This window comes from Pseudophryne corroboree, chromosome 10 (assembly GCF_028390025.1).
Source record: "Pseudophryne corroboree isolate aPseCor3 chromosome 10, aPseCor3.hap2, whole genome shotgun sequence".
Classification (NCBI taxonomy): Eukaryota; Metazoa; Chordata; class Amphibia; order Anura; family Myobatrachidae; genus Pseudophryne; species Pseudophryne corroboree.
The window spans coordinates 209,632,525-209,649,366 of NC_086453.1; the positions used below are offsets into that span (position 1 = coordinate 209,632,525).

General features: G+C 44.7%; 1 protein-coding gene and 1 long non-coding RNA gene across 3 annotated transcripts in view; one reads left to right on the forward strand and one right to left on the reverse strand.

The window, feature by feature from the left end:
- The window catches only part of CFAP74 (cilia and flagella associated protein 74), a 741,155-nt gene that overhangs the window by 70,747 nt on the left and 653,566 nt on the right, over positions 1–16,842 (reverse strand). The window contains exons 29-31 of the mRNA XM_063943052.1: positions 12,635–12,769; positions 8,302–8,411; positions 2,077–2,132 (exon numbers count right to left, since the gene is read on the reverse strand). Of these exons, the coding sequence (XP_063799122.1) occupies positions 2,077–2,132; positions 8,302–8,411; positions 12,635–12,769 (301 nt within the window). The remainder of the gene's footprint in view (positions 1–2,076; positions 2,133–8,301; positions 8,412–12,634; positions 12,770–16,842) is intronic.
- LOC134966375 (uncharacterized) overlaps positions 1–16,842 on the forward strand; it is a 106,869-nt gene that overhangs the window by 11,261 nt on the left and 78,766 nt on the right. The window lies entirely within an intron of this gene.

Consider the following 16,842-nt stretch of genomic DNA (forward strand, 5'->3'; position numbering starts at 1 on the left):
GCAAAGTAAGGATGCTTTCCAAAATAGAAGTGTCAATAGTTTATGTTTATCAATTAACAAAATGCAAAGTGATTAGTTCTCCAAGATGTTTGGAACAACCTCCCTGCCGAGTTCCTTCAAGAGCTTTGTGCAAGTGTACCTAGAGGAATTGATGCTGTTTTGAAGGCAAAGGGTGGTCACACCAAATACTGATTTGATTTAGATTTCTCTTCTGTTCATTCACTTTGCATTTTGGGGGTCATTCCGAGTTGTTCGCTCGGTAAAAATCTTCGCATCGCAGCGATTTTCCGCTTAATGCGCATGCGCAATGTCCGCACTGCGACTGCGCCAAGTAAATTTGCTATGCACTTAGGAATTTTACTCACGGCATTTTCATCGTTCTGGCGATCGTAATGTGATTGACAGGAAATGGGTGTTACTGGGCGGAAACAGGCCGTTTTATGGGCGTGTGGGAAAAAACGCTACCGTTTCTGGAAAAAACGCAGGAGTGGCTGGAGAAACGGGGGAGTGTCTGGGCGAACGCTGGGTGTGTTTGTGACGTCAAACCAGGAACGACAAGCAGTGAAATGATCGCAGATGCCGAGTAAGTCTGAAGCTACTCAGAAACTGCTACGAGGTGTGTAATCGCAATATTGCGAATACATCGTTCGCAATTTTAAGATGCTAAGATTCACTCCCAGTAGGCGGCGGCTTAGCATGAGCAAATCTGCTAAAATTCACTTGCGAGCGAACAACTCGGAATGACCCCCTTTGTTAATTGATAAAAATAAACTATTAGCACTTCTATTTTTGAAAGCATTCTTACTTTGCAGCATTTTTTCACAGCTGCCTAAAGCTTTTGCACAGTACTGTATATTATATACACGTATACATAATATGGCAAATGAGGAACTAATACAGGTAGAGTTTAAACATATGTAAACTGAATAATGAAAAGCACACCAAACTATGGGGCTGAGGAAGAGTTGGGTATACACCAGTTAGACTGCACGCCTACATCCAAATGCAGATCTGCTGCTTGCGCTTGGAGAAGCTGAGGCAGAGCCTTTCCTGTTACACTATTGTTTGCACCAGAGTTTTCACTGAATAAAGTACTGTGTATGAAAAATACAAAGAATATGTTTTAAATATCTTCTTTGTATTATTCTAATCATTTTCATAGCCATAAATCTGGAGTAAAAAGTATATGGCAGGTGAGGCAGTCCCCCCCCCCCCCCCCCCTTCCCCCGCCCTCCTTCCCCGGCCTATCTTTTCCACACATCTCTGATCAAAACTCAGCAAATTTCCAGGCGTTTACACTGCTGCACCTTTGCATAATGCCTTCTTGCACCCTTTGGCTAATATATAGTGTGTAAATCTGGTTCTGGTACTAGCCAGTGCCTCCTCAGCCATTTACCTCACCTCAAGTCCCTGGAACAGGGGAGGGAAAAGGCATGAAAACAAAGGCCGAGAACAGTAGTGGTGTGTAAAAGTAATTATATGGACGCCAGTTGTCACAAGAACTGCTGGTACTTCAAAGCTGTAGCAGATACACCGTGATGAGGATGACAGTCACTAGCCGCTTCCGATTGGCTGATTGCTGATTCACCTCTGAAACGGAGTTAATTTTTGTATTGTACGTGCACAGATTATATTATTTTATTTTTTTTATTAAACAAATGTTAACAAACTTTTCTTGTGCTTATGACCTGGTTGGGCAACAGTGTATCTGGGTGTAAGTACTGTACTGTACACCTAATGTAGACTTATTTTTACTAGCAGTGTTTTAGAGGTTATTTTTGTGGATGCAAATTAGACCAATTAAGTATAAAGCCCTATGTGTTCAATGGTGAAACCTTCCCAGTATCATAGTTGGGTACCTGCAGTCCATATTCTCAGGGATGCAATGAGAAATGTTGGGTCCCAGATATTTTTTTTTTAAGGTTCATATATGACATTAACATTTTTCATTTTATTAACTATATTACTAACAATTATTCCATGGCTGGAGAGGTAAAAACAAATTAGGAAAATCTTTTTTGTCATATATTAATAACAGCTGCAAGTAAATAAATTGTTTTAAGGTTTAAAGGATACTTTCAGAGGCTCAGAGGAAATGTTTTGCAAAGTTACTGTTTTTACTACTCGTTGACCTGCAATAAACAAACAGAAATACAGTATACAGTTCAGTTCAGAAAAATGTTAAATAAACATGCTCAATAAAAAGTCTGCTATTAATGACTAATAATTCTGCAGTGTCATTCACTGCCATGCAGCCAGTCATGTGATATATTGAGCAGAGAGGCTTTGAAATGTGTCTCTGTGCCCTGTCAGCTCTGTGTACTGTAAAATTCTCACCCTCCACCTTAACATGGCATGCTGAGGGCTGTGAATCTGTGTATCTGGCAGCCATACTTTGTGCCTTCCAGAGACTTTTGGTAAGAAGATGATTTGTAGGAGGCAGCTAAATAAAATAACTTCTATTAGCATGCTTAAAGGATAATAGATAAAATAAACCTCCTATGTAGAATTGTTGCTTTAAAGCTGACACATTACAATTTTCTGTAGGGATGGTGACAGGGATGGACATGTTTAAATATTAAAATATATCTTTCATTAGTGTAATATACTTACTATTTGTTATTTCCTTCACCCATTTGAGCTGCAATGGGCCGATTCCTTTGTATCACAGGTGATATTGGGGAAATGGATCATTATCGCATGTGTGTGGATCTAAAGGGACTGTGGGCATGATTCAGAGACATACGCTAATGCAGTGCAAGTGTGATTTTCTATGCAACACAACTGCTGTTATCAGCAAGTGAAGCTGCCACCCAGAAATAAAAAGAGACGCCCACCGGTGCTATCGCAGCTCATTCGTAATTGCGTACATATACGCAGCCTATACGCACAAGGAACAAGGAACTTTGGGCTGAAGGGCAGACCTATGGCTAAACAGACTGGACCTGGCAGTAGTCACGCTGGCTCCATGTTTTTGTAGGTTATGGGTCACAGCTGACGTTAGATACCACTCCCCGCTAACACCTGTTAACATGATAGCTTTTACGAGCAGGGTCCTCTTTCCTCATGTGCTTTTACATCTCTTACTTAACCTATCTTCTTTTCAATACTCCCTTTGATGGCACCAAATCCCTCGGTTTTCTGCCACCCTGATACTTATTTCAGTGCTGTTTACTGACACAGCTATGTTTATATACCCTGTACTTGTCCAATATTGTATTGAATGTAAGTCACTGTCTTCATGTTTTGCTTATTTGTTTACTCTGTAATTGGGGGCTGCGGATCCCATGTGGTGCCATATAAATAAATGATAATAATAATAACACTTCCTGTCAATCACTTTGCGAGGAAGTGTTATTAACGGCACTTTGACGCATGTGCTGCGTTCTGCTGATGATTGCTCCGTTTTGTGAAACACTGAATTTGCGTACATCTCTGAATCAGGCCCTGTATTCCTGTATAAACTGATAAAATGACTCTTATTTGCCCATTTGTGAGATTATCATCTAAACGGCCCCTGTGACACCAGAAGTGATCCAGCTGCACTGTCCAAGTCGCCGAACTGGACAATGAGCTTACTGGTTAGCTTAAGGGAGAAATTCAATTCAATGGTAAATTACTGTGGGCTAAATGAAGCAGTGAGGCTATTCAATTAGTTCCAAAGAAGTCCCGAAGGCAACCTGCAGTTAATAAGGATTTGTATTGGGCCTGAGCAGAATCAAAAAGAAATCCACATTAAATAGCCCATTTTCGGGTGTTGCGACCGGGACAGAAAGTATCAGAAAAGTGTCAGAAAAGTGATAGGTGTTCCTGGGCGGTGTCTGGGAGATGGCTAGTTGTGCACAGAAAAATGGGCCATTACGGGAGTGTCACTGGTGTGCAACTGTAAGCAGCTGTGTTCACAGAGGCACAACCGCAAGCATAAGAGACAGTGGTCAAGTGGAGAAACAGCAACTGCCATAGAACTGGTGCATTTTTTGATGGTGCAACCGATGGTGGCATATAAGGATGTAGCAATCAGCATTACAGCATGCATGGGTGCCAAAAGTGGGCGTCTCAGTCCTTACACATCCGGCTGGACGCAAATGTATAGCTGTAGTAGGTTCAGGGGGTGTGGTTGTTTCAGGGCCTGGCCTTCCCTCTGTACCCAGTTATGCTACAAATTGGCGGATGCTCACCTCCTGAGCACCGTGGGCAGCTTCTCCATTCATAGCAGTGTGCTCCTGCAGGTGCATCTACTGGCTCCATCTCTCCTCACAGATGCTGGAATGAGGTATGCCTGTGTTGAGCCTGCTGGAACATCCCTGGACAACTGCCACACCTCCTCCCAACATCAGAGATGAGAGATGGAGACAACTGGCACAGCAGATGTGGCTGACCGCGGTGATCAAGAGGTGAGCGCCCATCCTGCTCTGAGGACTGCAGGACTGTGACATTTTCCTATGGGGCCCCCATCAGGGCTGTAACTAGGTGTGTGCCAGTGGTGCTTTGCACACAGCGCAACTGCACTGTGGGCGCAACATCTAGCAGCACCACGCGCATGGCTGCTGTCTCTCACTGACTCCCGCCGTCCACAACTGCAGCGCTGCCCTGTGTGTAGTGCGCGCTCAGCTCCTCTGCTGCTGAGCGCACCCACAACCTGCACCAATGTAGCGCCTTCTCCTGGGGTCCAATCAGATGCTCCGCCTCTCTTTCCCATTCCGCCATCCCAGGCAATGTGTAAATAGGTACTCTACTTGGATTCATGTCTAAAAGAGGACTCTACCTGCCGTAATGTGTAAAAGGGAGCTTTACCTACCGTAATGTGTAAAAGGGAGCTCTACCTGCCGTAATGTGTAAAAGGGTACTCTACCTGCCGTAATGTGTAAAAGGGTACTCTACCTGCCGTAATGTGTAAAAGGGTACTCTACCTGCCGTAATGTGTAAAAGGGGACTCTACCTGCCGTAATGTGTAAAAGGGGACTCTACCTGCAGTAATGTGTAAAAGGGGACTCTACCTGCCGTAATGTGTAAAAGGGAGCTCTACCTGCCGTAATGTGTAAAAGGGGACTCTACCTGCCGTAATGTGTAAAAGGGGACTTTACCTGCCGTAATGTGTAAAAGGGGACTCTACCTGCTGTAAGGTGTAAAAGGGGGCTCTACCTGTCTTAATGTATGATAGGGGTTCTACCTGGAGTAATGTGTAAAATAGGGCTCTACCTGGCGTAATGTGTGACAGGGGCTCTACCTGGCGTAATGTGTGACAGGGGCTCTATTTGGTGTAATGTGTGTAAGTGGCGCTACTGTGCGGCGCAATTTGAATAATGGAGACTACTGTGCAGCGTAATATGAATTGGTATTATTTTATGGCCATGTCCCTTCCTCATGAAGCCACGCCCCTATATTTTTGTCACCCTGGCCCTATTTAAAATATGGGAGGGCGATGCGGTTTCTGGCACACAATGCTAAAATGTCTAGTTACGGCACTGGCCCCCATAGGTCTAGTTACACTCATGGCTGCATGGACGTATACAATGTATGCCACTTGTAGAAACTCGCAGATGAGCAACCACCAATAAACGCTGCTGTGCTCCCTTGTGCATGCAAATCAGAATCAGACCCTTAGTATACAGTATGTGACATATCCATGGATCTTCCCTGCTTATGATATTAAATAGGAACTTGTGCCCCTGTAGTATTCATCTTAAATTGAGCCAAGCACAGAACAATGAATAACTATCAACATGCCAGTGATAACAGACGCAGCAATACTGAGATCAGGCAACAGAAGGAGCGGGTAGAGAAATACTGATACTATTCAAAAGGAGAACTCTGTAAGAACATTTCTATCAATATAAATACAGTTACAGAACCTCCAGGCACAATATATAATATTAAAAAAGTGCTAATCGGTTTAATTAAGTTTGCTGCACCTCATGAAGCAGAGCTGCCCTGCACAATAAACAGTAATGAAAAGAAGACTGATGGATAAACCACCAGTAGAGGGCGCAAAAATACAATCAATCATTCTTACATATATGGATAACTTCATAAAATCATTAAAACATAACATATAACAACAATATCTGAAATATAGCATAATATTGCTCAGCACAAGTATTACTGCTCTGGGTAATGTGCTAATTGCTCTTAATTTATACGATTTTTCTAATACTTATGTGCCCTACACACTGACCGACATCACTGCACGATATGAACGATCTCGTTCATTAATGAACGCGATAACGTTCGTATCGTGCAGTGTGGAGGCACCAGCGATGAACGATGCGCGGCCCCGCGCTCGTTCATCGCTGGTGCCCCATCGGCTGTGCATGCAGGCCAATATGGACGATCTCATCCATATTTGCCTGCAGTTCTATGGAGCCGTGTGACGGGGGGAGTGAAGTAACTTCACTCCCCACGTCACTGCCCCCTCGCCGCCGGGTCGCCCGTATCCGCCGTCGGGCAACTCGGCGGCGGATCGGCCAATGTGTAGGGCCCATTAGACCTCTTACTAGAGTCCACATTTAGAACAGTTTTTCCACTGTAATATTATCAGGGAAAAATGTATGTATTGGTGCAGGAGAGAATGCTGATTATTTGGAATCCAATCGCTATGCTCGACCCTGATCAATTTTGTAATGCGCTTTGTAAACCTGATGCCGGTTGATATCGGAGCCATAGGAGGAGGGGGGACAGTACTGATGATGTTTAGCTAGCAGCAGTAAACTGCAACCAACCACAATTGTCATGCATTGCTCTGGTGAGCACACAGAATGAATTGTCAGTGCTGATGGTACCAGTTTGACAGCGCTGTGCTACAACCACCTATGTCAGCAACACAGTACCCTGATAAGCACACGTAGGGGTTTGATTTTCCTTATCCTAACAATTAGTTGGCAGCACCTGTCAGTAACTGCTCCGTTGTGGATGCGTCTGTAGAAACAGTGCCGCTTTGAATGATCAATGTCCAGGACGTATCAAGTGGGTATAAGGTGGTCATCCAGCAGGAAGCACATACCCAAAGATATGAATACCGTTCCTTACGCGTTTGCGCGTCAGTGTGAATTTGACGGTTTCGTCAGAGGATAAATGAATAGGTCTGGAGAAGCCGTTATTTAAACTCACGACCAATGGGCTCTGTCATCAAATAATCTAATCATTGTTCCCATCTCTGTATGTGTAACACCACCGTTGTTATATGCTCAAATGCATTTCAATTATCTGTTGAGCATATAACAGCGGCGGTGTTACACATACAGATGTAACCAATGATTAGATGATTATTTATTTATTATTTATTAACAGTTTCCTATATAGCGCAGCAAATTCCGTTGCGCTTTACAAATGATCTGATGAAAAATCGTATACATTAACAGCAATTAGGACTTTACCCAGAGCAATAAAACTTGTGTTGAGCAATATTATGCTATATTTCAGATATTGTTGTTATGTGTGATGTTTTAATGATTTTAATAAGTTATCCATATATGTAATATATATTAATTGTATTTTTGCGCCCTCTACTGGTGGTTTATCCATCAGTGATTTCTTTTCGTCACATTCAGTCACTGTCAATCAGGGATGTAATCTACAGGGTGATTCAAAAGTAGCAGTACACCCTTTTGTTTCAAAACTGTGCAGGAAATGGGAAAACTGAATATTCCAGTAAGGTATGGGTGAGGTGGGCTATCTTTTAGGGTATGTGCCAAACATGTGTTTTCCCATTTTCTGAACAGTTTTTGAAACAAAGGGGTGTACTGCAACTTTTGAATCACCCTGTATACGATATAAGGCAGGTTCATTGGAGACAACATTAAGGAAATAGTGATAGACTGTATAGCAGAGTAGTATTGATTGCTTCAATAGAGTATGGTAAAATAACAGTTACCATTAGTACATGTCGCCTTTATAAAATGTTGTCACAATGATTGGAAATTTTAAAATATCAACGATTCCTGTAATATGGACAACATCAGCAATGCCTTGTTATCATGGCAGAAATCTACCCTACTAAAGCTTGACATCTTAGCATAAAATGTAATTTAGCTATTCAGATATGCTTGTAGCTTCTAATTTGATCCATTAACCATGGTAGTCTATGGTAGAAATGCAGCTCTTCAAATAAACACATCTTCCTCTCCCTTTCTTCATGACAAAGGTGAAGACACAAAAGCATAAGGAAATTCAAAGACATTTAAAATGGAGCCATCGCCTGTCAATAACTGTTGGTTATAATGCTAAATGTGGCAACTCTCATCATTTTATAATGAAGTGTGAGTAAACGCCCAGTTGCTAAGTGGTATGTAAGTTGCTGATTACCTATAGCAGCTTCTCCAAAATTAATGAGATGGTGTCCATTTTCAGAAGTGACGATTAAGGGAGGTGCTACAGCAGGGCAGTGTAGCTCAAGGTACAGGGTATTGTGAGGGCTGCGGAAAGACAATGCAAGAAAAAAAAAGTTAGAGTCAGTTACCTCATTTACAAAGTTATAATGGGTTGGGTATGGGAGATCGGCAGTCAGGATGCTGGCAGTCAGAATACTGACCCCAGAAGCCCGACAGGGGCACTGCACTAAAGTAACCCTAATCTCAACCCTCCACCTAACCCTAACCCTCCCCGGCATACTTACGTTCTGGATTCCGTCTGTCAGGATTCCAGTGCCGGCATCCTAACCGATGGGATCCCAAACGCAGGCATGCTGACTACATCCTGTTATAATTTATTTCCACATGAAAACAGATACAGATGTGCCCTCATACATCTTTGCTACAGTCATGCCAAACAGCCCCTCTTGGCATGCCAGGTCCCATGAGACTCTGCTACCGTCTGGCATCTTTTTTTTTTGTATTTTATTCGCAGCACAATGTGTCTAGGACGCACCAGGAGACTGTGTTGATTAATTTGATGTGCAACACTTGTATATCTGTGTGCTGCAGAGTCACTGAATCTGTATACGAAGTGCTATGATGTAGTGGCCATGGCTTTTTGCCACATTCTGTTGTGCTTCATACACAGACTCAGTCACATTGTGACTAAGATTACATTTCGTCAGAAACGAAGTCTGACAATAGCGGAGTAGCACGGGACCTGTCAGCTCACTCACGCCAGGCATCTCCCACTACATGGCGTTTTCAGGATGGATGTATGAGGACACATCTGTATAGCTGACATTTTCTGAAGTGGACATTTCCATTTCTCAGCCATAGTGAGGGACCCTTCCCATTCCACAATGTGCTTGCCAAATTCTGGCAATGGGGGTAATTCAAAGTTGATCGCAGCAACAAATTTGTTAGCAGTTGGGCTAAACCATGTGCACTGCAGGTGTGACAGATATAACATTTGCAGATAGAGTTAGATTTGGGTGGGTTATTTTGTTTCTGTGCAGGGTAAATACTGGCTGCTTTATTTTTACACTGCAATTTAGATTTCAGTTTCAACACACCCCACCGAAATCTAACTCTCTCTGCACATGTTATATCTGACCCCCCTGCAGTGCACATGGGGGGTCATTCCGAGTTGATCTCTCGCTGGCTAATTTTAGCAGCCGTGCAAACACTATGCCACCGCCCACTGCGGAGTGTGTTTTAGCTTAGCAGAAGTGCGAATGCATGTGCAGCCGAGCTCTGCAAAAACTCAGCGCTTGCGATCACTTCAGCCTATTCGTGTCCGGATTTGACGTCATACACCAGCCCAGCGAACGCCCAGCCACGCCTGCGTTTTTTCAGACACGCCTAAGTTTTTGCAAACACTCCCTGAAAACGGTCAGTTGACACCCAGAAACGCCCCTTTCTGTCAATCTTCTTGCGGCCGTCAGTGCGACTGAAAACTTCGCTAGAACCTGTGCGCAACCACAACGGGCTTTGTACCCGTACGTCGCGCGTACCGAATTACGGGGCATATGCATGCGCAGAAATGCAGTTTTTTAGCCTGATCGCTGCTCTACGAACAACGGCAGCTAGCGATCAACTCGGAATGACCCCCATGGTTTTGCCCAACTGCTAAAAAGTTTGCTGCTGCGATCAACTCTGAATTAGGCCCAATGTTCCATAGCTGGAAGAAGCAAGGTTGAGATGGCCTGCATATGGGGAGTGAAGAAGAATGCAAAGTCAGTGATGACAGGTTCGCAGGGCTGATGGTGCCCTGTTCAGGGGTGTAGCAGGGTGAGTGAGAGAAGAGAGTTGGAATCAGACAGGAGTCTTGGGCAGATCAGAGAGGGGAAGAGAGGTGAGCCTGGTTGAGGTGAAGAATTGAGAGGGAGCAAGTATGGAGGAGGTTGTGGCAGGAATAGAGTGAGAGAGATAGAAGGGATAGTAGTAAAGGTGGCATTGAGTGTCGTGAGAGAGATGATGATCGGAAATGGGTGAAACTACTTGGAAACGGCAGTGGTACAGGATAAGAAAGGTGGCAGAGAATGTGAATGAGAAAGACAGGGGAGCATAGAGTTAATTGAATGTATGGAGGAACAGAGTGGGAATGGGGTAGAATGGGAGAGTAAAATGTAAACAACAGAGTGAAAACAATGCAAAACACTTCAGTCACAGTGCAAATGGGGTATTACAATGCAGAGCCGTACAATATCATGTATAAAGCTATAGTAAATACTGGTAAAAATAAATAAATAAATACATAAATAGTAAATAATGGTAAACTAAGTAGATAATGTCCAGGTGCTGCAGGGCAGAGACAACCATAGTCGGTTTAAGTGAAGGTGGGTGGGTTCAGGATCTGAGAGGAATCAGTCAGTGTGTTTGACTAGACTGCAGCTGGTGCACCATTGATAATGCCAATGGTGATTTGCATCAATGGAGAGAACACATCGAGGGAAAACATTATGGCTTCCCCCATCGATGAACAACTCTACTTGTCAGGGGAGCAGATACAGTAAGTGGTGTGTTAGGGACCACTCAGGGAAGAGGGGGTGCAATGCATCACAACTATATTCCCCTTACACTATGAAAAAACATCACAGCACTCCCTGCACATTGATGGTGGAAAGGCATCAGATCTTGAGCCCACACATCCAGAAGATCAGCGGCTGTCAGATATCTGAAAAAAGGAGTCCAGGGTCTTGCAGAACAAGGGCTAGGAGAGGCTTGATGAGCGAGTTAGAGTCCAGGTAGAGCAGGATTCCTGGTAGCTAGGGTCCATGGAAGTCAAAACTGGGCATATAAATTTAGGAGGCTGGCAGTGGTAGGAAGTCTAGAGGGTGTCCTGAGGAGAGCACCAGGATTCTGGAGGTAGACAATGGTGTGCAGCTGGTTACAGGGAGATGGCTAAGGTCGGAAAGCAGAAAGGCTGGGGGAGATGTACTGTAAGTAAGGCCAAAGCAGGGGTCTGAAGTATCAGACCAAAGCCCAAATTAAGTCCAGGGTGGATGAGCCAGTGTTCCATGAAGTCCGACAGCAGGAATCAGGAAGGCAAATTCAGTTCCAGACGGGTGCCAAAGAGAGCAGCAGCCGAAGTGCTTAGGCCGGATCAGCTTGCCAGGTGCAGGAGTAAGGCAGTGCAGGAAGACACGATGTGCCCACTTAGAACTAATGTTCAGATGCAGGAGACAATGAGAGCAGGGGCAGGTTCCAGGAGTGATTGGCAGTGGGGGGGAGAGTGTGCCCTGGGGTAGTAGGTTGAAACTACTGGCCCAATTACTGGACCGAGAAGAAGAAGAGGTGCTCAGGAGGCATTGGTGATAACATCAGGTGGCGCTGCAAGTAGAGCACCCAGGCTACTCCAAAAATGATAATGATAAAGTCCAGCTGGGGATAAAGGCTAGACCCTAAGTAGTACTGGAAGGATGCTGCTGTTTAGTATAGTGGGAAGTACAAAAACACACACATTACTTAAAATTAGTTCAGTAATGTGTATGTTTAAATGGCATAATTGTTGCTTTTATGCATATTTTGCTTAGGAAGAATAGGTGATACCATTCATTAAGTCACTTCTATGCCTACAATATAAGCAGCCCTCCCAAAACGTGCTGATTTAGGTGGAACAGCCCAGTTTTTCAGGCACTGTCCCATCATCTCTCCCACGGGTCAAAGGTTTGGGAGGTTATGCACAGCAGAACAATGGCAAATGACGCTCTGCATCCAAACAGCAGACTGAGAAACAGGGGTATGATGCGCGGCCATGACCCATGTCGTGAAACCAGACCCACAGATAATGAGGACATGGCCCATTTGCGTGCGCACAAAGTCCCGATCCTCACCTCCCATATGTTGGGAGGTATGAATATGAAAATACAGGGTGTTATAAGTAATCTAACTTACAGATGTGCCCTCATACATCTAGCCTCAATGTGCCATGCAGAGCGAGATGCCTGGCAGCAGTGAGCCCCCAGGTCCCGTGCAACTCTGCTAGCATTGGGCGTCTGATTTACCAAAAATCTATTTTAGGACACACCACATCATATTAATCAGTGAGGTCTCCTGGTGCGTCCTAGTCACATCACGTTGCAACTTAGATACATTTATGGCAAAAAAACACAAAAATGTCACCCAACGCTAGTGGTCTCACGGGACCTAGCCCCCTGAGTGGGGCTGTTTGAAGTGACTGCAGCAATGATGTGTGAGGACACATCTGTAAACGACTGAAACAGAATGAAAATGATAAAACTGTGGGAGTAAACTAACATACTTTATATTCATACATGTACCTGAAGTGTAGACTCTCATCGTCTTTCCTTTTGCTGATGTCGCAGCTAGCAATGAAGCACGGTATTACGTATTTCTCAAATTTGCCTGTAAACCTTCGGTAGATTGAGAGTCTGGCGGCTGCGTATGTATCAGAGCTGCAGTTAATTAGAAACAAGATGTCGTGAGCTTAGAAATAGGTATTATATTGAAGGTATTACAGAGAAATCGGATATATTAATATGAATTTGTAGGAATTTTATTGTCTATGACACTAATTTCTTTACAGTCAAATTAGATCTACAACAATATTTAGGTAACAGAAAAACAATACCTTCAGTCAGAGAGCATTCTTGTAAATATTCAGCTGTACTTACTATTGGGGAACGTGTGCACAGCATCATTTTATGTATGTGTTGGAAAATTCTTGTAAAATATCTTTTCATTTTCCTTTTCTATATAACTGGGAGCAGAGAATTTTTAGATGAATACAATTTATATTTGTGCTGCAATGCTTTCCCTAGCTTTTATTAAGAGGCCGGTCGTATTCGGCACAGAAAACCTGGTTCATATTTGTAAGGAATTGCACAGCTGCAAGGAAGCGGCTGTGCGAGTCCATGTAATTGAAACTGAAATGCTGCACCTCCTGCGTGCATTTGCGAGAGGACGCAGTCTTGGATCACCATTGCGACCTTTGGTTACAATTAGAGATGAGCGGGTTCGGTTCTCCGAGAACCGAACCCCCCCGAACTCCCCGTGTTTTACACGGGTCCGAGGCAGGATCGGTTGTTCCCGCCTGACTCGGAAAACCCGAACGAGGCAAAACGTCATCATCCCTCTGTCGGATTCTCGCGAGATTCGGATTCCATATAAAGAGCCGCGCGCCGCTGCCATTTTCACTCATGCATTGTAGAGGGTACAGAGAGGACGTGGCTACGTTCTCTCAGTGGCAAATTGAAATATCAGTGCTCAGTATCAGTGCTTATTGCTGCTCAGTAATACTAGTACAGTGTCTTGTGCTACATTTTGCTGCTGTAGGGTGCTGTGATAGTAGTGTCCTGTGACTGTGCATCGGTCATCATCATTCTAGTTACAGTGGTATCTGGGGGTGACAATTCCAGAGTGCTTTTGTGCTGCTCAGTAATACTAGTACAGTGTCTCTCTTGTGCTGCATCTTGCTGCTGTAGGGTGCTGTGGTAGTAGTGTCCTGTGACTGTGTATCGTTCATCATCATTCCAGTCACAGTGGTATCTGGGGGGTGACAATTCCAGAGTGCTTTTGTGCTGCTCAGTAATACTAGTACAGTGTCTTGTGCTGCATCGTGCTGCTCAGTGTCAGTTCTCTGTAGTATCATCAGTGCTCAGTATCATCAGTGCTCAGTATCATCAGCGCTCAGTATCATCAGAGCTCAGTATCATCAGTGCTCAGTATAATCAGTGCTCAGCATCATCAGTGCTCAGTATCATCAGTGCTCAGTGTCTTGTGGTGCTCAGTAATACTACATTACTAATACTAGTACAGTGTCTTGTGCTGTAGGGTGCTGTGGTAGTGTCCTGTCACTGTGCATAGGTCATCATCATTCCAGTCACAGTGGTATCTGGTATCTATCTAGTGGTATCTAATTCCAGACATTACTGTCGTCTAATTCCAGATATATTACTGGCATATAATTCCACACATTAAAAAATGGAGAACAAAAATTTGGAGGGTATAATAGGGAAAGATCAAGATCCACTTCCACCTAGTGCTGAAGCTGCTGCCAATAGTCATGGCAGAGACGATGAAATGCCATCAACGTCGTCTGCCAAGGCCGATGCCCAATGTCATAGTAGAGAGCATGTAAAATCCAAAAAGCAAAAGTTCAGTAAAATGACCCAAAAATCTAAATTAAAATCGACTGAGGAGAAGCGTAAACTTGCCAATATGCCATTTACGACACGGAGTGGCAAGGAACGGCTAAAGCCCTCTCCTATGTTCCTCATGACTAGTGGTTCAGCTTCACATGAGGATGGAAGCACTCATCCTCCCGCTAGAAAAATGAAAAGAGTTAAGCTGGCAAAGGCACAGCAAAGAACTGTGCGTTCTTCTAAATCACAAATCCCCAAGGAGAGTCCAATTGTGTCGGTTGCGATGCCTGACCTTCCTAACACTGGATGGGAAGAGGTGGCTCCTTCCACCATTTGAACGCCCCCTGCAAGTGCTGAAAGGAGCACCCACAGTCCAGTTCCTGATAGTCAAATTGAAGATGTCACTGTTGAAGTACACCAGGATGAGGATATGGGTGTTGCTGGTGATGAGGAGGAAGTTGACGAGGAGGATTCTGATGGTGATGTGGTTTGTTTAAATCAGGCACCCGGGGAGACACCTGTTGTCTGTGGGATGAATAAGGCCATTGACATGCCTGGTCAAAATACAAAAAAAAATCACCTCTTCATGTGGAATTATTTCAACAGACATGCGGACAACTGGTGTCAAGCCGTGTGTTGCCTTTGTCAAGCTGTAATAAGTAGGGGTAAGGACGTTAACCACATAGGAATATCCTCCCTTATACGTCACCTGGAGCGCATTCATCAGAAGTCATTGACAAGTTCAAAAACTTTGGGTGACAGCGGAAGCAGTCCACTGACAACTAAATCCCTTCTTCCTCTTGTACCCAAGCTCCTGCAAACCACTCCACCAACTCCCTCAATGTCAATTTTCTCCTTAGACAGGAACGCCAATAGTCCTGCAGGCCATGTCACTGGCAAGTCTGACGAGTCCTCTCCTGCCTGGGATTCCTCCAATGGATCCTTGAGTGGAAAGCCTACTGCTGCTGTTGCTGCTAGCGCTGCTGTTGTTGCTGCTGGGAGTCAATCGTCATCCCAGAGGGGAAGTCGGAAGACCACTTGTACTACTTCAACTAAGCAATTGACTGTCCAACAGTCCTTTGCGAGGAAGATGAAATATCACAGCATTCATCCTGTTGCAAAGCGGATAACTCAGGCCTTGACAACTATGTTGGTGTCTGACGTGCGTCCGGTATTCACCGTTAGTTCACAGGGAGTTAGAGAATTGCTTGAGGTAGTGTGCCCCCGGTACCAAATCCCATCTAGGTTACACTTATCTAGGCAGGCGATACTGAGAATGTACACAGACGTCAGAAAAAGTGTCCTCAGTGTCCTAAAAAATGCAGTTGTACGCACTATCCACTTAACCACGGACATGTGGACAAGTGGGGCAGGGCAGACTAAGGACTATATAACTGTGACAGCCCACTGGGTAGATGTATTGCCTCCCGCAGCAACAACAGCGGCGGCACCAGTAGCAGCATCTCGCAAACGCCAACTCGGTCCTAGGCAGGCTACGCATTGTATCACCGCTTTCCATAAGAGGCACACCGCTGACAACCTCTTACGGAAACTGAGGATCATCATCGCAGATTGGCTTACCCCAATTGGACTCTCCTGGGGATTTGTGATATCGGACGCCACCAATATTGTGCGTGCATTACATGTGGGCAAATTCCATCACGTCCCATGTTTTGCACATACAATTAATTTGGTGGTGCAGAATTTTTTGAAAAATGACAGGGGCATGCAGGAGATGCTGTCGGTGGCCCGAAAAATTGCGGGCCACTTTCGGCATTCAACCACCGCATGCCGAAGACTGGAGCGCCAGCAAACACTCATGAACGTGCCCTGCCATCAGCTGAAGCAAGAGGTGGTAACGAGGTGGATTTCAACCCTCTATATGCTTCAGAGGATGGAGGAGCAGCAAAAGGCCATTCAAGCCTATACATCTACCTACGATATAGACAAAGGAGGGGGAATGCACCTGACTCAAGCGCAGTGGAGAATGATTTCCATGTTGTGCAAGGTGCTCCAACCCTTTGAACTTGCCACACGTGAAGTCAATTCAGACACTACCAGCCTAAGTCAGGTCATTCCCCTCATCAGGCTTTTGCAGAAGCAGCTGGAAAGATTGAAGGAGGAGCTAAAACGGAGCGATTCCGCTAGGCATGTGGGACTTGTAGATGGAGCCCTTCATTCGCTTAACCAGGATTCACAGGTGGTGAATCTGTTGAAATCAGAGCACTACATTTTGGCCACCGTGCTCGATCCTAGGTTTAAAGCCTACGTTGTATCTCTCTTTCCGGCAGACACAAGTCTGCAGATGTTCAAAGACCTGCTGGTGAGACAATTGTCAAGTGAAGCGGAACGTGACCCGCCAACAGCTCCTCCTTCATTTTCTA